The 21,147-nt window shown below is 42.9% G+C and overlaps 1 protein-coding gene across 1 annotated transcript; it reads right to left on the bottom strand.

The window, feature by feature from the left end:
* Positions 1–2,294: 2,294 nt before the first annotated feature.
* On the bottom strand, positions 2,295–13,494 carry LOC141468478 (ovocalyxin-32-like). Its single transcript, XM_074153570.1, has 6 exons — positions 13,221–13,494; positions 6,574–6,636; positions 5,498–5,672; positions 4,689–4,825; positions 3,957–4,019; positions 2,295–3,863 (listed from the first exon to the last, which is right to left on the bottom strand). Exons 1-6 carry the CDS (start codon positions 13,458–13,460, stop codon positions 3,705–3,707), a joined length of 837 nt encoding a protein of 278 aa, XP_074009671.1. The 5' UTR covers positions 13,461–13,494; the 3' UTR covers positions 2,295–3,704.
* Between the last annotated feature and the right edge of the window lie 7,653 nt (positions 13,495–21,147).

Below are 21,147 nucleotides of genomic sequence, written 5' to 3'. Positions count from 1 at the left end.
GGTCACCCAGTACTGAGCAGTTTTCACATACCTGCTCCAAGCACAGATTCTTTAGCTCCTGCGCTTGGAGCATCCAGTCCAGGGGGGGAATGTCAGCTTTCCCTCCTCATCCTTCAGGAACAGCACTAGGAGCCCCCAAACTCCTAATGAACTGGATGAAGTCATCTGTCACTGCAACCTGCTTGTCACCACATCTGCTTTGAAAAGAGTGGATAATAGTATATGTAGAAGTTAACTCTTTCCAAAGGTATGAAATAAATCCAAAGGATTTATTTTATGTCCTTGCTTTCTTGGCTTGTTGTTAAAAAATAAAAAAAAAGATTCCTTTTCCCAGAATCTTACAATTAGGATGGTGCTCTGCTTGGGAATCGGTTGAGTAGATCCGGCTCACTCATAGAGCAGAGGTAAAACAAGGGTGTTACAATTATGTGAGAAAGAGAAGATATTATCATCAATATTTTTTCTTAATTGCTACCAGAAGATCTACACTGAATTTTCTTGGCGTGCTCTTTCTTCCTGACCTACTCAGCTTTAACAGCATTTTTGCAAACTTCCAGTAAACAGAGAATGAAGTTCCAGTTCAAAACCAGCTACATTCCTGGCACAGGGCTGCGGTTGATTTTTACCAGATGCCAACAGAACTGCAATGGCCGGGCTTCTTTTCCTCGGCCCTCACAGAACGTCGGTGAAAATTATTTTAACCTTGAAAAAAGTAGAGTGTCAGAGATTTGCCAGGGGCATGTAAATGCTAACTAAACACCGGCAGAATGCGGTGTATGATATGATGTTGCTCTGGGCCAAACCCTTCTTGATTCCCTTATGTTCAGAGCTTTACTTCTGTGAAAATACCCAGCTGGAACTCGTTTCTGTCGGTTCTCACGTCCAGTTTCTCACAGCCCTGCAGGTTCTCTGACATTTGGAGATTTTTCTTAAGCAAATACAACATATTTACCAAAATTCAAAGATGTCTCATAAAAGCAGTAGGAATGCAAGAAATAAACACGGTGGTTATTATTTTAAATAAGTGGGGCGGTTATTGTTTTATTTGTATTTTGTGTTATGTTTATAAGCTTTTATATTATGCTTATTAGAGGCCAGCCACCACGTGGATTTCTGGCTAGTGGGTTCTGCCAGATGCGTGCTGGTTCTCCACAAACCTAACGCAGCCGATGCGAGCGCAGCCTCGGGCAGCTCAGTGCAGGGACAGCTGAGGCACAGCGGGGGCTGCTCAACGTCAGCGCGAGGGAGAAGATCTGCAGGTGGGGGGGAAGACTCATGAATAGTGGGGGACAGTGGAAGAAGGACAAAAGAACCATGTAGAGCCTAATTTTGGGGCACCCTGGATTTAGTTTCTTTTGTGTGTGAACGGTCTGAAGTTGCGGCAGGGGAGGTTTAGATTAGATAGTAGGAAGAATTACCTTACTGAGAGAGTGGTCGGGCACTGGAACAGCCTGCCCAGGGAGGTGGTGGAGTCACCATCCCTGCAGGTACTTAAGAAACGTGTTAGTTGTGGCACTTTAGGGCATGCTGTAGTGGCCGAGATTGTGGGAGTCTTTTGTGTGTGTGTGGTTGGACTCGGTGATCTCAGAGGTCCTTTCCAACCATTAAGATTCTGTGATTCTGTGTTTTTTTTTCTTTAATCAGATTTTACATAGCATTTGTATTGTATCTGACTTAGTTGAACTCCTTCCCAGCAGCAAAGATGGAAGAGAACTATTCCTCTTGTCTATCCAGCCTCTTACAGACAGGCTCTGCATATGTTTTTTTAGCCTAAAGAATTCACTGTGAACCCGTCCGAGACTCGACTCGGATAATGTCTACATTGAGTTAACCAAGAATTTTGCTTGAGTAAAAACTGCATGATTTTAGGTTCCGATCCACTGACTGAAATCTTGGCCCTAAAGAAGTTGGTGGAAATTTTGTCTTTGAATTTCAACAGGTCTGCTACTTGTCCAGAAGTTATTGTGCGGTTTCTGAACTGATGTTAAGTTTGTGTTGCTTATTAGTAGTCAAAGTTACACTGATCTGGCAAGATGGAAGCGCCTGATTCTCTCTGCAGGGTCTGGAGAGCAGTGACAAAAATAAGGTAAGGAAACTAAACTTGTGATTAAGAGCATTGCTAAAGTAGAGCCCCAAAGTGCAAAATCCATGCCATTTTCTTGTTTTAATTCTAAAAAAAAATAATTTCATCACCAATTTCTTTAAGAAGTCTTGCCATTATAAGTTCTAATTTCATGCTTTTGATGATGAGAGGTTTTACCAGCACAAAAGAAAACACCACAAGTATATGAAATGCTGTGTCACTGAATTTATTGTGATGCCTATTATTTGCTGATATAAATGCTTCAGTGGGGGGTTAACAGATCACCCAGCCTCAATATCCCCCAGTTAAAGCTTTCATGTTAAACACCTTAATCATCGTTACCGATTACAGATCAATGATAGCGCAATATACCATGAGTTTTGAAGAACACAACCATCCCAGAAGGCAGAGTCCATCGCCTGTTTTCTTGAGGAAGGTGTACTTACTGATAATGGAGTTAATTTAACCTGCCAGAAATCTTGCTAATGGGGGGTGAGGGGTTGGGGGTGGGGGAGAGGGGAAGTACAAACTCTAGAGAGTTTGGCACAATCTTGGCAGACAAAGGCAGGACAGTGGGTCTGCTGTAAACCCAAATGGAGAATTTGGTGTGAAAGGAAAAGAAGGTGTTCTTGCAGTAAGACTTTGTTGTATTTAGGACAGGTAGAAGCCATGGCAGTCATTAACACAAGAGCTGTTCGATGGGGTGTTTTGGCAGCGGGCTGTTCCCCCACCAAACCCAACTGTAGACACCCATCTGCACAGAGCCTTCCTGTCTTTGCAGCTCGCTCTGGTTTTGTTCAAAGTCACAGCAAGAACTGCAAATAGACTGAGACAACATCCTCCGTTTCCCTCTGGCAAACACTGTTTTGCGGTGTTCTGGATTGGCTGGTGACAGATGTGGGGGGGACAACAAAACACGTGTTCCTTACATCAATATTTTCTGTTGCCTTCACAAATATGGGAGAAGAAACTTATTTTTATGTGATCTCACACTGCAGGGAGCAGCGGTGCGGCGACGGGACCAGCGCCGGGCAGATGCTGGTTACTGGCCACTGCAGGGCCTTGTGGGGAGACGTCTCGCTGCCTACGCTCATCCACAGCCTTGTGAAGGCCAGACACTGGGAGAAGGAAAGTTGGGAAGAAGATGGAAAGTCACAGCAGCAGCATGAAAGGAAACCCAACCTCAACAAATAACGGTATTTGTTTTATTTGAGATGTAAGTTAAAAATCAGCCTTTATCTATCCCAAAAAATAGAATAAAAAAAAATTGGTAGACAAATACTTCTTACGGACAGATTAATACTTTTCTCAAGATTTGTGTCCAAATATATTAACTTTGTTTACAAGCTATCTTACTCTAAGTAAACAGTAAGTTAATGACATAAAATCAACTTGTGTATGTTTATCTGTGTATATATGTAGTAGCAAAGTTTTTAGGTAGAACTGTATAACATGAGACTTACAGTTTAAGAAATCAGAGGAATTAATTTTGGAACAAAACAGACTAGTGAAAGCATTCAAATTCGCTGTTCGACTTGTATAGAAAAATTATCACGACTCCAGGTCTATTAATGCAAGGATTTTCTCATTTAATACATATACGTAAAGGTGACAATCTCTTTTAAAAATTTGCTCCCCTTTCAGGTAAAATCTCAGCAGCTGATCCAGATTCCATTCCAGATCCATCTTTGAGCCCCTGATCGTCTGAAGCACAGAAGTATTTCACTTTCAGAGGGTGACCAGGAAGCCAAGTGAGGCGCATGTGACATGAGATAATTTCCTGGAGAACAGATTTAAAAACACACATCTTTTATCATCTTTATACTGCTCCTCTGTTGATGAAAGGAGGTATTATACACATATGCTTTCTTACCTGTGTTGGAATTTCATGGAGTAGGACAGTGTAGTCAAACTCAGTAAAATCATCTTTCCTTATCTGGGCATGTATCAAAAAGAAAAAAAAATTATCAAGAACACAAGTTATATTGTTGAAGTTTAGAGCCTGCTCCGATTTAGTTAACTGTATTTAGCTTGCTTAGGGAGGGAGACGATTAGGGCTGGAGATGGCTGTGGTCACTGGCTGGAGCGAGACAGGTTTTGTGTGCAGAGAGACAGGGAATTAGGAGCACTTCCTGCATAAAAACTTGGAAGGCACAACTGCAGCGTGGCTCTGCAGCCTGACTGCTCTCTGACGTGAAACTAAGCTGACTCAGATGCTAATTATTTTGAGAATCTTACCTGACTATTTATCTCTTCTTCAGAGAAATCTCATTCTAAATAACGAGGGAGTAAAAACCAAACGCAGTCTATGGATCGCAAATGACTGATGGAAACGAAGCTCTGGGAACCCCTATTCTATGCACTGCAGGTGTAATGTTCCCCAGAATGCGCACATAAGGTGCTAGGCTGATGCAAACAAGGAAAACCAAATTTTGTCCAAATGAGTAAAATTCTTCCACCAAAACCTGGACAAAATACTTGTCCCGAGGTGGAGATACTTGTATGGAGAAGCCACCTGGATTTTGGAAGAATCATGCCCATTACAGAGAGCGTGAGCTGTTGATGGTTGTTTTGTTCTCTGACGTGTAATTTCCACCTCACTTACCCACTGCTTCACAGACTTGACTTGTGCCATGAAGTAACCCAAGTTCTCTGTTGACTTTTCCCACATGATGTAACTGCTGCCAGCGACAGCCAAAGCCCACACTGGCTCCAGGGCAGGTTCAATATTGCCATAGCTGTCTGCAAGGGAGAAAGAATAATACAAAAATGACTAATTCTGGCTGTTCAGCAGAAAAATGATAAACCACAGAGCACTGGCACAGCACTATTCCTGGGAAGCTACTTTCCCTTCTGATGTGTCACAGTCTTTAACAGGGAGGAGAGTGATGCTAAACCTGCAGGCACAGGAAAAGCATGAAAGCGTGATGGAACTGAAATTGCCAAGAGACACCATTTGCAGCGTCCCCACAAGGAGGTGAGAAACCCAATATCCACGATAATGGAGGCCCTTACCCAGCTAGGAGGAAGAGAGGGAGTGGGGCACTCTGTTTCTACTCTGTTAGTCATCCCTTGTGAATTTCCACCCGCAGCTGGGGAATGTGTCTGGGTTAAGGCAGTTGTTATTACTTGGGGACGTTTTACTTGAATATAAAACTGCATAGGCTTGTTTTTAAATCCAAAACACCTTCACAACATTGTGTTGACTACTGTTGTCACTAAACACCGCAGGGTTTTTTCTCCCCAAGAATCGCTGGCAAACCGGAATTGTTTTGATAGCTCTACGGTTTTAGGGTGCTACTGTAAATATATGTATCTCCTTTTTAAAATCTGTGTACATTTGCTTGTGTTCTTGAAAGTGCCCAGATTCTTTGAGATAAAATGAAATACAATTGATTATTTGGAGGAATATACCTGGAATATTGTTTCCAGTTATTGGTTTGGTTTGGTGCCTAATTTTTTGGTAAAGTCTATTGTCCTCTTCCTCGATTTGCTTCTGGTCCTTGGTATTCATGCACTTGATATTGACAACAGGCGCAGACTTTGTCTTGGGATACAGCACTGTAGCGGAGCATGTCCCGGAATTTTCCTGTAAAGGTTAGGATTTAAAACTATAATTTTAATCAAGATTTTATTTACCAGCAACACATTCTTTAAAAAGCTCTTGGTATTAACATGTGGAGTACATAGATGTCTTTGTGAGACGCTTTGTACAAAACTGTACAGGGGTCAAGATACTCTTTAGATGGATATAAGTGTTTTTCCAGAAAAGTAGATATGTTAAAACCACAAGGCTAACGTGATTTAACAGAAGTTTTTAATTAAAGTGTAGCATCTTAGAAATATATCTCAAAAGTTCTCAAAAATAACATTAATTGATAACAGGGAATTTCATTGTATGATACTTCAGCCTTAGAACAAAAATAATCTAATACTTCATATTAAATTCTGAAAATAACCTGAATTTCATAAAATGCCTGTGTAATGGAAAAGCAGATGCTTACAGTAAAATTGCTGATGACAATGTGTGACAGAATGAATGGGGGGAGGAGAGCTATAATTAAGAAGAACACACAACTGTCAACTCTTTATTCTCATTTTGGTGTGCGGACACAGCAGGCGCTACAGTTGGATAATGAGGACCATACTGTCACACTGAGCTTGGGCCATCGCAAAGTTTCACTCAGGCGCTTGGTTGCCTGATGTGACTTAAAGGAAACCATCTCTTCAGGCAGTGAGCGAAGCAGGTACCTACGGGTGCTCTGGCCACTGGGTCCCCAACGGAGGCAGAGGACTCACAAGGTGAGATACTCAGGTGATGCTAAGAACAAACCATGCCCCATGCGGGACAGGCAGGTAGAAGCATAAAGGTAAGTCTTCCCATTATGAAAAATCAATTTACAAAAGCACTTAAATGTACCCTGTTTTGGAGATGTTGAAGTTCATTTAATGCACACTGTCAGGAGAAACACGGAGGACCATAAACTCACCCCGCTTTTGTAGTCTTTGGTAGTGAACCGCAGGTAATACTTGGGATCAGAGTCTGGGATGTTCTGGAAGAGAGGAGGAGTCAGCTGTCAGTGTAAATGTAGCCTTACGTACTGTAACTTGAGTGCTGAGGAGGAAAACGAGGGTGCCACGGCTCCCTCATGGCCATGTAGCATCAGGAGGTTGGTGAGATGAGATGCTCTGAGATGACCCTTAACACCACCAATAAATAACCTTTATATTAAGGGATGTTTTAAAGCCCTTCCTCACAGAATGCAGCTTAAAGTCCTTCACAGGAAAGATTGGTACCGAGTAACTTTAAAAATAATAAAATTATGAATCGGCTTCTGAGGAGGTATTTTTTGCACAGGCTGTCGGAGTGCCCTTGAATATATAAATGAATCAAATCTTGCTGACTGGTTCACAGCTGAACAGGAATTACACAGGCTAATTTAATCTTGGGGATGCTAACCTTTCTAGTTTTTTTCTCTTGTGACTGGAAAGAGACTAATTTTGCCTCACAGCATGTCAGAGCAGGATTCTGACCTGTCTGCTTTGTTTTGCCCTGAAAATTCCAGTCATGAAGCTGCCCAATCAGCTGAGATTCTGCTTGTTAAGAAAAAATAAAAGAATACTCTTTGGTGATGGGAGCAGCCAGTAGCACCTCTTAGAGTCATAGAATGGTTAGAGTTGGAAAGGACCTTAAAGATCATCAAGTTCCAACCCCCTTGCCATGGGCAGGGACACCTCCCACTAGACCAGGTTGCTCGAAGCCCCATCCAGCCTGGCCTTGAACACCTCCAGGGATGGGGCAGCCACAGCTTCTCTGGGCAAATTATTTTTGGTGTGGGATACCACAGACTGTCCTGGTCCCAAGCATGCTGAAACAGAAACTAGCATTTAATGTCAGCCATGAAAAATACTAATTACCTTGAAACAAGATCAATGTCTCATTGAACAGTGTAAGAGCAGAGTCTAATAAACAGTATTTGCATTATCTGTTCTTTACTTCATTAGTCAGGCTCTTATTTCCCTACCAAATTTTATAGTCACTTTTGAAACACTTATATTTAATTTTGAGTGGGGAGTCCAAGTAACAAATAGTGTGGAAAATGTTCTATTTATTCAACCAATTGCTTGTAAAGTGACATTTTGTGTCTTTTAACTGCTAGGTACATTTCCAAGTCTTTCTTTTGGTTAAATCAGCCAGAAATAAATGCAGTAAGTCTTTTTGTATGCTACACTGTGATTTATAAGACAAGCTTTTGATATACAAGCCGGGTCACTTCTGTGTCTGAAAGTTTGTTCCTTTTGCCTATATTACTTGGTTTAAGAGGCATTCTCTCTTCTCTTAAACCTCTTCTTGTGTCTCGTTGCTCCTAGTGTAGGATATATTGGTACACAGGGGCATGTGTGAGATAACACTTTGAAAGGCACCTTGCATTCTCCAGTAAAATGCATTTTCTAGTATCTTTAAGTCCAATTACCGTATTCCAGCAACTGTACTGATTTGTTAGTCTTATTTGTTTTTAAATACAGTACTTTTCAGATGAACAGGAGGGGCATTGTGGCTGTTTGCACAATTTCAAAGATTAGAACCCAAAGCAAACGTGCACATTTTATTTATCTAAATTTGGGCACCGTTGTGTTCCCATTATGCCTTCTTCCAGGAATTTGTGGAGATGAAAGAAGGGTCTAATCTCTCATCACAATCACTGTAGTTAAGTCTACCCAAGAGGTATTATCTGTTATTTCTGACATTATTTATTTGATCACATTTGGGTATTTTTTAAGTACAGTGACCTTGGCTTATTTCTTTTCTTGTCCTCAGTACTGCTGATGAGAGAACCTGAAATAAAGTCAGTTGGACTACAACACTTCTGAAGCCAGAGAAACTCAACTCAGATTTAACGGATGAGAGTGGATGGGTTTTCCTGCTGAACCTTTTCCTGAAAGGGCACAGCAGCCTGACTGCACACTCCCAGTTACAACATCAGGCTCTTAAAGACTGTAACAGAAGCTCTTTTATAGTTAAGCCAGATCTTTTCCATCCAGCATATTCAGTCATTTAAAATACATTCAACTTTTCTTCCAGTATTATTTGTAATTGCATTGGTGTCACCTGTTCTCTCTGCTAAAGAAAAAAAAAAAGTCATTTTTATAGCTGTGGTCACTTTGAGAATAGTTTGTAATTAGATTCTGACAAAATATCTCAGCAGGTTCATTGATTATTGAGCACTAATGAAGAAAACAAAATAAATTGGGACTTCTTATAAACTTAGTATCCAATTCTTCTCAATAGGAGGATATAAAAAAGCTTAATGAGTAATGACTTGGTAAATACTCACTTTAAAAAGAATACATAATTCTGTGCTTATGTGGTTTTTGAAGGAGGTACTCTCTCTTCATTTGCAAGAACTCCACCATAGCAGTACTACATCCCTACAAAGCTTTCAAGTGGCACTACACAGCTAAAATACACATTTGATACTGGGTACATATACCACACACCTTCTCTGATTTTACTAGGGAGAGTGAGAAGATATGCTTGGCACGAAATAATGTTTTTACAAAAGTATTTCTAGTTTCTAAGAAAAACATCACTTTTTTTTCCACTGTTATTTTCCACTATCATCCCAAAATGCACCACTGTAAACTATAACAAGTTTGAGTTAAGTAAGAGCTCAGAAATACTTGACATCACACAACGATGGCTGGCTGAAGGCAGCCAAAGATAAAAGCATCCAAGAGAGAAGAAAACAAGTGAGTAATTCATTTTTCTACTGAATATCTGAGTCACGGGATTGTTTTATTTCCGGGCTCAAAATTAATGCAACTTTCATGACAGATTTTTTAGTATTGCATAAAGGCCAGAATAGCAATATAAGAGCAGTTCATTCCAGGTCCCAAAGGAGGTGGTTCCACAGCTGGTTTACACTGCTCTAACTCCCCAGTGGCACAGAAAGGGGTGATCCCTCTCTCACCCCTTTGCTGCAGGTTTCCATCTCTTCATCTCTGTGTTTCCCCACCAGCATTTCTTCTCTGGGACCAGTTTTCAGTCGCTGGATCAGAGGGCTGGCCTGATCACTAAGCATGGAGAAGCTGGCACTGCTGAGAGAGGACCAAGAGATGTGTCCTTACCTAGAGGGATCTTACCTAGAGGGATCCCACCTCACCGCCCTGCCACTGCCACCACAAAACAGCTCAGGTGGCCTGTGGCTTCTGGAGGGGTCGGATCCACAAGCAGCCAGGTGAGCTCTCGGGCTGCCCCAGGCAGGAGGGAAAAACCAGCAGAGGTGGCTATTTTCTCTACCTCTCTGTATCTGGTTTTCCCTAGACAACTTACCTACCTTTCCACACCCTAACATGGGATCCTGACTGTTGGAAACAAGTAGAAATATTTTCACTGACTTCTAATATTAGGACCATAGTCCTGATATCACACTGTTTTGTGTCAAGATGAGCTTGTGAAGAGAAATATCCGTCTGTAAAATTGTATTCTGTAGTCCAATTTAAGCAAATGTTGCAGTTTAGCCAAGAGGTTACCTAATTTTACCTCCACGCTTCATCTCCTGGTTCACCTACCTACGGCTCAGTTATGATTCCCAGGACAGCTTGGTGTGGAAGACTCCTACGTCAGTGTTTTGAAAGTTTCTCTCTGGAATTCTAGCATCTTCAGCTGGAACACACTAATGATTCTCTCCTCAAAAAATGTATTTTTAAAGTGCAGCTGTCAACAATTCCATGAGATGCATGCTGCCGTTTCCTAGACAATACTCACTAAAGTTAAGAAAAAACCCACATCAATGAGAAGGGACAACAAAAAGCAAACTGCAGCCAATGGCAAGGTAGGAATTATTATATGTTTGGTGCCTCACTGCTATTTGTTGCTAGGAGAGAAAAGCACTGAAGTCTCATTTTACCTGAACTTGAAAAATCCTCCCCATCTAACAGAGTTACCGTACTGGTGACTATCTCCAGTCCTGTTTCTAATTACCACAGTTTAACTGGCTAGTGGGCTAATAATGTTAGTTTTGAAATACAATGCTCATTATTAAATTCCATAATAAAATTATCTTATTTTAGACCCAGTAATATACTAACCAACAGGAAACTAGCCTGCTATAAAAAGAATATTTAAAAAACAAAATAAAACAAACAACAAAAAACGCAACCAAACAAAAAACCCCAAACGTCCAACATTTCTTTCTCTAGAATTCACATAATATAGCACATTCCTTCCAGCAAATTTTTTTTTTTTTTTTACAGTGGAGAACAGGAAAGAAGGAAGTGACCCTATCTAGTACATTTTTCCTCGTGTTTTCACAGAACATGCAAAGAAAAAGGGGAAATAAACTGCGGAAGGGGATTACAGCAAGCTCCTACAGCATCAAGTACTGTGTGGAAATAAGGCATTTCACTTCTATAATGAACCAATGGGGTTTGTTTTCCTATATTAAGAGGCAGGTGGCTGATAGCAGGTGGAAAAAAAAAAAATCCCTTTCACTCCCCACAACCAAAACTACCTTGCAGATACTCTGTTACCCTGGGGTTGGAAAGACGATCTGCACCAACCTCTTACTTCTGATAACGTCTCTCTACAAGACCAGTGCACTGCTTCCAGTAGCACACGCTGCTCCCAGAGGCCATGCTGTAGTTCTTAAAAGAGGCACAAGCATTTGCATATGTAAATATATACATATTCACAATACCTAGTAAATACAGAAGGTGCACTTGTAGGTTTCAAGAAAAGCATCAAATATCATAGTAAATTTCTGTCATAGATGTCTGCAGGGATTCCATAGGAAGAGTGAAATGCCACACCGCCACATCCATCCTCAGCCCAGATTACACTATATGTTTACTGAGGTGTTTGGGAACGATGATGAGACCGGAGAGTTACCTAAAGGCTACGGTCTCAGCTAAATCTATAGCAGGACATCGTGTTTGCAGACAGGGAGCACGACCAATGCTACCTTTCAGCCTTGTGTTATGCAAAGTAATAGCCAAATTCCAAGTAGTTATGCAGTAATTTGTGTTTTGTCAAATTTAATCAGAAATTCTTCTGGTCTGTTATACATTGTGTGCAACTCAAACAGGCTTCAAGTTGGTTTGGAACCACTGTCAACTGGGATATATGTGGAAGATGGAGGCTCAACTTCAGTGATGCAAGGACTGCAATAGTACATCATAAGCACTTTAGGCTGGCTTGGAACTTCTTTCTTGAAAGGGAAGATTTTACACTACAGACTGTTATTGTAAATTTTAAGAGTGAGGGCCTGGATTGAACAAGCCATGCAGATGCTGAAGGACAAATGTAAGATCTCCTGTCTTCCTTTTCAAATGCTAGAGCTGTGAAAAGGATCCGGTAGAATCCAGTGCTGCATTTGGCACTTCAGACTGGGAATCCAAGATAACCAGCCCTCGCTTCAAGGGGATGCCTAGCGCTAGCCTAGAGGGAAGGACTAGGATGAGAAGGGCTGGTTTTAAATCCCGTCCGCTGTGACAGCTTAGACCTTCCTCAGCTCTGCAGGAACGCGGTGCTTTTCTTCCAGCATCTACAGCCTTGAAGAAACGTTACCCAGAAGTTTTTGCCTGTTCTCTTACTTTCAGAAACAGAAAGCTGTGGAAAACCCCAACCACCCTGTGGCCAAAGGAAGAAAACCCCTTGCCAGGGTACACTGGGCACATTGCTCCTATCTAGGACTCTCACCCTTTTCCGTCACCTCAGTTTGACACATCTTTCGGAGGATACAGGCATGTTTTCTGATGGCAACTGCATCATCTTCAGTTGAGCTCTTGGTGTCCAGAAATAAAAAGCCAAAGTCCTTTCCATCCCTATTCACGCAAAGTAGATTGTTGCTCCAGCAGCGAGTCTGCTGAACATGTTATCAAACTTATTTCTATTGTGTGCCCGCCAAGTGCCTCGGTTTCCTCTTTCCCTCATCTGCACTAAGGTGCTTTTGATTCCAGGTTGGGGCCCTTGGAGCAACCTCAACCAACATATGGCCTGCTGGCCTTGGATTTGGGGGATATTTAATTTGTTAGTAAGTTAATGACCTTTCGAGGTGGATCTTCACTTCCCCCTGAGGGGACCTGGTGCCTCGATCCCCTTGAGGGAAGGGGTAATGGGACAGCGGTGCCCTGAGTCCCCTGAGGGAAGGGGTGGCTGAACAGCAGTGGCATGAGGGGACCTGGGTGCCCTGAACCCCCTGAAGGAAGGGGTGGCCAGACAGGAATGCCCTGAGAGGAACCAGTGCACCAAGCCTCCTAAGGGAAGGGGGTGGCCGCAGAGCAGCGCCCTGGGGGGACCCGGTGCCCTGATCCCCTGAGGGAAGGGGGTGGCCGGAGAGCAGCGCCCTGGGGGGACCCGGTGCCCTGATCCCCTGAGGGAAGGGGGTGGCCGGAGAGCAGCGCCCTGGGGGGACCCGGTGCCCTGATCCCCTGAGGGAAGGGGCGACAGGACAGCAGCGCCCTGGGGGACGGGGGAAGGTGCCCGATGCGGGGCGGCGCTACCCTTAGGGCGGCTCAGCCCCGCACCGCCGCCCCGTTCTCTCATTATGACAATTACCATTAGTGCTCACTTTAAAGACCGCGCGCGCCCGCCCGCCTGGGGAGCCCCCCCCTTCCCGCACCGCCCTCCCCCTACCTTCAGCGTGGCCTTGCGGACCTGCCCCAGCTCCTGCAGCGCCCCGGGGGAGGCCGCCTGGAAGTTGAGGTAGTGCAGGGCCACCCGCGCCGCCCCCGCGGCCAGGCGGCTGCCGGGGTCCAGCTCCCGCTCGGCCCCCGGCGCCGCGGCCGCCGGCACCAGCAGCGGGCTGAGGAGGAGGAGGAGGAAGAGGAGGAAGAGGAGGAAGGCGTCGGGCGGCGCGGCGCGGAGCCCCCGCATGGTGCCGAGAAGCGATAGGTGACCCAGACGGCTCCGCACTGAAGGGGGGGTTCCGCGGAGTGGCGGTACTAATAGCGGCGGGGGGCGCGGTCCGCTACCTCCCTCCGCCCCCTGCCGCCCTCCCTCCCCCCGCTCCCAGTGCCGCCCCGCTCCCGAAGAAACGGTTGGCTAAAATTAGGTTCAGGACACAAGCGGGACTCGCTGCCTTGCTCAGCGGTGCCTCTTCGCAGTGTTAAAAGGCTGCTGTCTTCCTAGTTATTTTTTAATGACCCACTCCCGCTACCCGGGCAAACGGGCCTCGATGCGTTCAGCCGGGAGCCTGGCTAGAGAACAAGTCATAGGAGGAGAGGCTGAGGGAACTGGGCATGTTTGGTTTGGAGAAGAGGAGGCTGAGGGGGGACCTCATTGCCCTCTACAACTACCTGAACGGAGGTTGTAGAGAGGAGGGTGTTGGCCTCTTCTCCCAAGGGAATAATGACGGGACCAGAGGAAATGGTCTGAAGTTGGGGCAGGGGAGGTTTAGATTAGATATTAGGAAGAAGTACTTTACTGAGAAAGTGGTCAGGCACTGGAACAGCCTGCCCAGGGAGGTGGTGGAGTCGCCATCCCTGGAGGTGTTTAAGGAACGTGTAGACATGGCACTTCAGGGCATGCTCTAGTGCCTGAGATGGTTGGGTTGTGGCTGTTTGTGGGTGGGGTGGGGTTGTGGGGGTTTGGTTTGGTTTTGGTGTTTGGTGGTCTGGGATTTTTAGGTTGGTTTTTTTTTTTGGTGGTTTTTTTTGCTTTGGTTTGGTTTGGGGTTTTTTGTTTGTTTGTTTGTTTGTTTTGGTTTGATTGTTTTCCTGTTTGTTTGGGGTTTTTTTTGTTTGTTTGTTTGTTTTGTTGGTTGGACTCGATGATCTCAAAGGTCCCATCCAACCAAAAATATTCTGTGATTCTGTGATTCTGTCTTTATCCTCCCGCGCGTGTGTGTTGGGGCTTTCTCCTGGGCTGGGACGTCAGAGGAGGAAATCAGAGCTCTGGTTAAAGACTCAAACTGCTTCTCATGGAGCATTAAGTCGCCTTTACGACTGTGACGCTTTTTCACAGAACTTGAAAGTCAGTATTTTTTAGGCTTCCATAAGGGCAGGAGAGAATTATTACAAAAAAACCCAAAAGCCTGATAACATTCTGTATTACACAGTTTTTCTGTGCCGCCCAACTAATTTCATTGCCCTGTCTTTGTTGGTGATTATGATTTTCCTTCCTGAAGTACTTTCAATAAATAATAGTTTGTATCATCACGTTCTCTTGCATGCTGTTTTCTTTCTTTCTGCTGGAGTAGCAGATGCAAATGTAATTCCTCCCTTTTTTCTTAACTTCCCAGAAACCCCTTGCTCTTTCTCTTTTGTCCTTTCTGCAGCTTTCTTTATTCCTTTTTGTTGCTTGTTGACAAATTCTTTGTTACAGATTCTTTGTAACAAAGTCTGAAGTACCTCAAGAGAAATGCGCCACGTTTTGGGTGAAAATGTAAGACGAAGAGAGCCCTATCGGGTCAGGCCAAGAGCTCATCTAGCCCAGTGGGCCTTGGCAGCGCCTGTGCTCCTATCCAAGCCTAATGATTGATGATGGTTCTAGACAGAATGACAAATGTGTTCTTTCCCCATCTCTTTCTTTGCCATTATTTAGCTTCCTGTCTTCATCCCCAGAGACTCTGTGTAACCTGTGTGGCAGTTTCCTCCAGGACTTGTATTAGAAAAATAAAATAATTTGTTCTCTGGTACCAATCGTACTGGAAGATGGTGAAGTTCAGTAAATTCAGATAATTTCAGTAAGTTCAGCATCCAAGAGAAAGTGTGCAGCTATACAGTTCACGTTTTTGTGCCTTCAGTCTTCATTGACAGTGTCAATAACTTATGCAGCAAATTAAGTTTCTTTTATCTAATTTAGGGGCCAAACTTCTCATCTGCACCTGAGTTATATCCCATATAGATTTAATTTGACATCTCTCCCAGTTTCACAATGCGCTGCTTTACTTAACATCGTATCTGGAGTCACACATCTGCTTATTAGAGGGTAATGGCATTTTTCTAATATTTTGGGGGGGAAGCGTTTATAAAATGTTGCAGAGGGAGCAGGCTAATTTTTTTCCTTATTGGAACACTTGCCATGCTTGTCTCCAATATTTTCTCTTCAGCTGGAAGAAACCAAGATCCAGTCTTGTCTCATTTATCCTCCCTGCGATGACAGCGCCGGTGTTCCTTTTAAAACGAAATAGAAAAGCGTGATTCTCCTTAGCTGACGCTTGGAGTTCTGAGCAGCACCAGGCTTTCCTGATGCTGCCGCTTCGCTTGCCGCGCTCCGTTTCTCTCAGCAGGGCTCCGGCGGTAGGACGGGAGGCTGAGGACGTCACAGGAGCAGAGGAAGTGCAGGCCACGGAAAGGGCGAGCCGCGAGGTGAAGCAGGGATCGCTGGTGAGAAAAGCTTCGGTGCAGGGTGCGTAACGGAGTCGGGGTGCGGGGGAGAGGAGGCGAGGACTGCGAGGGGCCAGCTTCTCCCACTCACGACATTAGTGCACTCATGTGCTGCAGCTGGACCTGGTCAAGGAAAGAAGTTAAAACCACCCTGCACAGAAGTTTCATGCTCATGGTTTTGCTGCCTTAGGTTCTGTGGGCGTTCAGAGGTGTAAAGAGAGATAAGAGCTTAAAAAGAGGTAAGAGTCTAAAAAGAAGTAAGAGCTTAAAGAGAATTAAGAACTTGTAGATCTGGTTCTTTGTCACTCGTGCTGGAAAAGCCTGATGCTTGAATGTTGAGGCTTTGACCCTATCCATAACTTTCTAGGTTCATCCTTTTCCCTTTTATGTTCTCCTCCTTTTCCTGCTTCCTTGGTCAGCACCGCTGTCAGTGATACGCCTGTTTCCTTCCTCCCCAGTGCAACAAAAAGACTGAGTAACCGAGACCCAAGGGTCAGTACAACAAGGACAGAGAACCTATATCACAAAGCAAGGACAAGAAGGAGCTTCCATGGCAACTTCGGAAATTGCTGTAGAGATTATGTTGCTATAATTTGCTGTTGATCAAATGTGACTCTGAATTTATGAAGAAGCTTTTTGACTTGGGAAAACAAAAGTTCAGCTGCTGAACAGGTCCAGGTCAGGGCTGGGAGGATGCTCCTAAATATGTACAAACACAGGCATCTGCTGCTTCCACAACACTTAGAAAATATCTTTATTTTAAACCCTGGTTTTACGTGCCCCTTAAAAGCTGAAAGTGCATCTCCTAACGGCCAGGCCTCAAGCTAGGCTCTGCTCATTTGCTTCAGAGTTTGGTGGCAGTAAAAATGAAGCTGTACAGCATGTAGTATCTGAACGCAAGGAACCGGAGTGATCGAACTCGAAGTGACACATGTGTTCTAGTTAGCTGGAATGTAGTGCATGTAGGTTTTGTCCTTCTAGAGTATCTTTTTACCTCTCATCCCAGTTAAGTTGGTCGGGGTTCAAACGGGCCAGTGGTGGAAGTTACATGTTAAGAAGCCCCTCTCACTCTTCCCTTCTCTGTTCCTCTTTAACAGACTGTACGTTATGGCAAATTTCCCAACGTTAATATTGAGCAGTGGTTTGCATCACGCTTATGTCACATCTGACTTGGACCCTTTAGAAATGGAAATTAGGGTTGTTTCAGGCAGCTGGTCTAAAAAGCATTCTGAGGTTTTAATTTTCTTACCATTTTTTTTTTTTTCATACATCAAATGCTTGTTTAGAGGCCAGTTATTTCTAATTTGTTTCATATTTGAAGACTATTTCTATATCCTTTGTCAGCATTTTACAACGGACTTCACTGGCTTGTAATCACTAGCAGATGAGGGTAATATAGTACAATGAATTTGGAGAAACTTCAGTTTATTTTGTTTTGCAACTTTTCCAGTTCAAACTTCAGCATCTTGCTGTAGTTAAAAACAAGCTCTGTTACTTGATTTTAAGTGAATTATGGCTTTTTTTCCCCTGCCATCAATAATTATGACTTGATTTTATTCACAATAATGAATCACAAGAGCTTATTTTCTGCGTAATTAGTCTCCAAATTTTTTGCTGGATAAATCAAGCTTTGAATGGGCGATCTAATGCATTGCTGGGCTGAGCTTGCCTATGGTTAAGCATAGGTATAAAAATAAGTATATTGTTTTTAGTGGAGCTCTTTTTTTCAGGAAAATTTGGTTTTGAAGGCTTCTGACTATTTTTAAATATTTCTGTTTGTGGACAGGATGTTTTTTTAAAAGACAAATCGGTTCAGTGTCAGCAGCAACAGATGTCCTTCTTGAATATTCAGTGGCAGAATTTTTCCAATGGGTGTTATATATGTGACTCAACACAGACTGCGTTTCTGGTGAGTGTTAGTGCTCAAAATGGTATGATATCTTGCATTTTTTACAAAAGGGCAGGCAATGTTAAAGCCAAATGAAGTCTCTCATGTTTTGAGTGAGTGTACAATAGACAAGTTTCCTAAAAACCCGTGTATCTATCCGTGTCAATTGGCCTATAGGGAAGTTTGCTGTGTGTAGCTGTAATAGTTCCATAGGGAACTAATAGAAAAATAAACAAGAAGAGAGAAAGCAGTTGAAGTGCTTTCTCACTGTGTCATGTGCTACTCACCGTGACATGAATGTCCTTCAAGGCCTTTGACGTGGTCTCCTGTTAAACTTACGGGATTTTTTTTGACCAGAATTGCTAAAGCCAGGAAATGAAGAAAAGTGAAAAGGACTTGAAAGCCATCGCTTACATGCAAGTTAGTTGGGTCAGTACAGGAATAACACTTGACATGTAAGGGACTCCGATATCCGTATCCGTCAAGAAGGTCTAGTAACCAATTCTGGCCAAAACCCTGCAAATAGATTGATTCTATCTGTTTCCATTATTTTGTATATATTTATATTGCTTTTAAAATTCATGCAACATCCTATAAAAGTGAAATAGTCATGAGTAAGCTTCAGAGCTCTCTTTTAACCGCTCCTGTGCTGTTGACAAACTTTTCCAGTGAACTATCCACCAAGTCTTCTGGTCTTGTTGCTTGGATGCTCCTCCAGTTCAGAAGCGATGTTTGATGGTATAAATCATCTTTAATCTCCCATTCTGCTCTCTTTCCCTAAGGTGTTTGAAGCCAAGTGCCATTTCTTTCAATCTATTGCAGCTTTACTTTATCAAATCAATACCTTATATGGTGCCACACATTTAAGTGCAGAAAAAAGCTTTGTGAGCCCAGTGAAACAGAGAAGCACAGAAATTCTCAAGCACGTGATCATTTCTAGGATCCTTTTATGATAATTTCCCAAATGTGAACAGTGTTTGCTGTATAAATGTGCTAGCATCAATTCTAGCGGCACAAAGCACGTGCAATTTGGATCCTCTCTCTTTAATGGTGGTATCGTATGTACCTGGGGAATTCAGCATGAAACCACATTTACCTTGGGGAATAGTCAGAAAGCTTAAGATTTACCGCTATTTTTAGTTTCTTCACCTTTATCAAGTGTACGAGACTGATGCCACACGTGTTGTGGTGCCAGCAGCTCTGGAGTCAGTCTGGCAGAAAAGCAAGAGGCTCAGTGTGTCGGTGTGAAAGGTCTGGAGGGTGTTTCTTGGGATGGACTTTGCTTGGGGGTTTCTGGGCTCGAGAAATGAGACAGGCTTAGAGCAGATGGCTAAATTTAAGAAATAAATAATGGAATCAGAAAAGGTATTTTGCTAGAAAATCGGAATATATATGAAATGACCTAAATCCAAGAAAAGTGAAAGGCCATATATTATAACAAGGGGGAGTAAATCACTGCAGATTATTATCACTGTTTTCAAACATTAAAAGGAAACACAGACTGTTTTGCTGATGTATTTGGATAATTTTCTTTTGCTTATGCAACAGGTATGGAACAGAGAAATCTTAGTTTATAGGCTGGCCCCAGCAAACAAATTCCTTATGTGCCCAGTAAGATATAATCACACAGAGCCAAGAATAAACACAAGCAATAAATAATGCCTATTAATAAACTGAAATCACAATTCTGTCTTGTAAAACTGAAAAATGGATCTTGGACACATGCTCAGGCCTGTCTAAAAATAAAGAGAAATTACATCAGCCATTTAAAGATGAAATTCTGATGGTAATCCACACCTATTTGCGTATTTTGTACCACTGATGGCTGTCACAGAGGAACCCGGCTGTCACAGAGGAACCCAGCGGTCAGGCTGGGCAGAGCTGTGACGTTTGGCTGGAGTCGTTCCTTCCTTTGTACGGCTCTTAAAGCCATAGTGCCACTCCAGAGATGTTCGGACACTGCTCCAGATCTCCAAAAGATGGGTCTAAAATGAAGCCTCTAAAGCGCTGTTTATACTAAATCCCTCCCAACAGATCCAGATGGATCCCAAGTCACGACCCCTCACCTCACACACAAACTATTTTAATTTGTTTGAGGCTAACATTTACTCATGGCTGATAGCAGTAAACATACCCTTGAAATACTGGCGCTTTTTTGACACTGGTTTTATAAAGATCCAATGTATGTCACTGCTAAATCACTATTGCAACAGAACAATAATTTTTGAAGTGTTCAGTTGCACAATGTTTGAACAAGGTATTAAATATTTGCACAACAAGGGAATGACGCCTTAGTTTGTGCTTTAAATAAGGTGGGGACAAATGAGTGAATTCTGACGCTAAATTCCACAACATGGAATCACAAACCGTCTTTCTTGCAAGGTGACGTGTTTGAAAGGATCCAGCAGAAGTAACAGTTGAGAGGAAACACATTTCCCATGTCTTGCTCCCTACATCCTCCGGTTTGTCCCCTCCTTTGTGACCGCTGTACTCTCCGTCCGTTGCAGTGACTGTTTCCAGGGGTCTGCTCTCCCCAGGAGCCGTGGATGCTGACCCGTAAGGTCCCCGGCTCCTATAATCGAAAGGCAAAACACGGGCAGGAGCACAGCTGGGGACAATCCTACGCTGTCACTCCTGAGCAGATTGTTCTGGGCAGACAGACCTAAAAGGTCTAACTTCCTAAGATCCTAACTTATCTACTTTTTAATAATTTCTGACGCCTCTCAGACAAAAGATGAAACACACAAAAATTGATTAGCTAGGGATGTTGTTTAGGCTGGAAAATAGGTAGAACTTGTTGTTAATTCTCTGGTAAGAAGAACTCTTGTTGCAGGGAGACTTTTCAGAGATTAACTGATTTATGTGATTATTAACTGATTATGATTTTGTCTTCACATAATGAATTTTGTGCTTGCTTTTTTCCTAAGATTTGCTCAGAATTAAATACTGTAATCTGTACTTATGTTAGTAGATATATTACCCAATTTTCAGCTCACATCTATGAAATGGTGTGATGACAATTTGCAGGTTGCTAATTTTACTCTTCTGCAGAGTTTCCTGTAACACCAGATGATAGAGTCCTGGAGCAGATTGGCAATAAAGGGAGGTTACTCTTCAGGAGCTTTTGAAACCATCTCACAGAACAAATCAAACCCCATATTATGATTTTTTTTCATTGTGAGGTTCATATTTGGTTATTGTAGATACTACTTAATGTGGCTTAAAAATAAATTGGAACTATATTTTTACACTGAGCATTAGATGAATATGAAATAAAATCATTAGGGCAATTGTCTCTGGTTCTTTAAGTAATTCACACATATATTATCTCCTTTGAATGGTTTGT

The sequence above is a fragment of the Numenius arquata genome, chromosome 9 (genome assembly GCF_964106895.1).
Source record: "Numenius arquata chromosome 9, bNumArq3.hap1.1, whole genome shotgun sequence".
Classification (NCBI taxonomy): domain Eukaryota; kingdom Metazoa; phylum Chordata; class Aves; order Charadriiformes; family Scolopacidae; genus Numenius; species Numenius arquata.
This window is presented reverse-complemented; position numbering and strand designations above follow the sequence as displayed.

Excerpts from the sequence above, each read along its gene's own strand:
- LOC141468478 (XM_074153570.1), bottom strand. The coding sequence starts at position 13,460 with ATGCGGGGGCTCCGCGCCGCGCCGCCCGACGCCTTCCTCCTCTTCCTC. Across the intron at positions 6,637-13,220 it reads TCCGCAAGGCCACGCTGAAG|AACATCCCAGACTCTGATCC; the intron begins GTAGGGGGAGGG and ends CCTCTCTTCCAG. Across the intron at positions 3,864-3,956 it reads TCCATGAAATTCCAACACAG|GAAATTATCTCATGTCACAT; the intron begins GTAAGAAAGCAT and ends TCTGTTCTCCAG.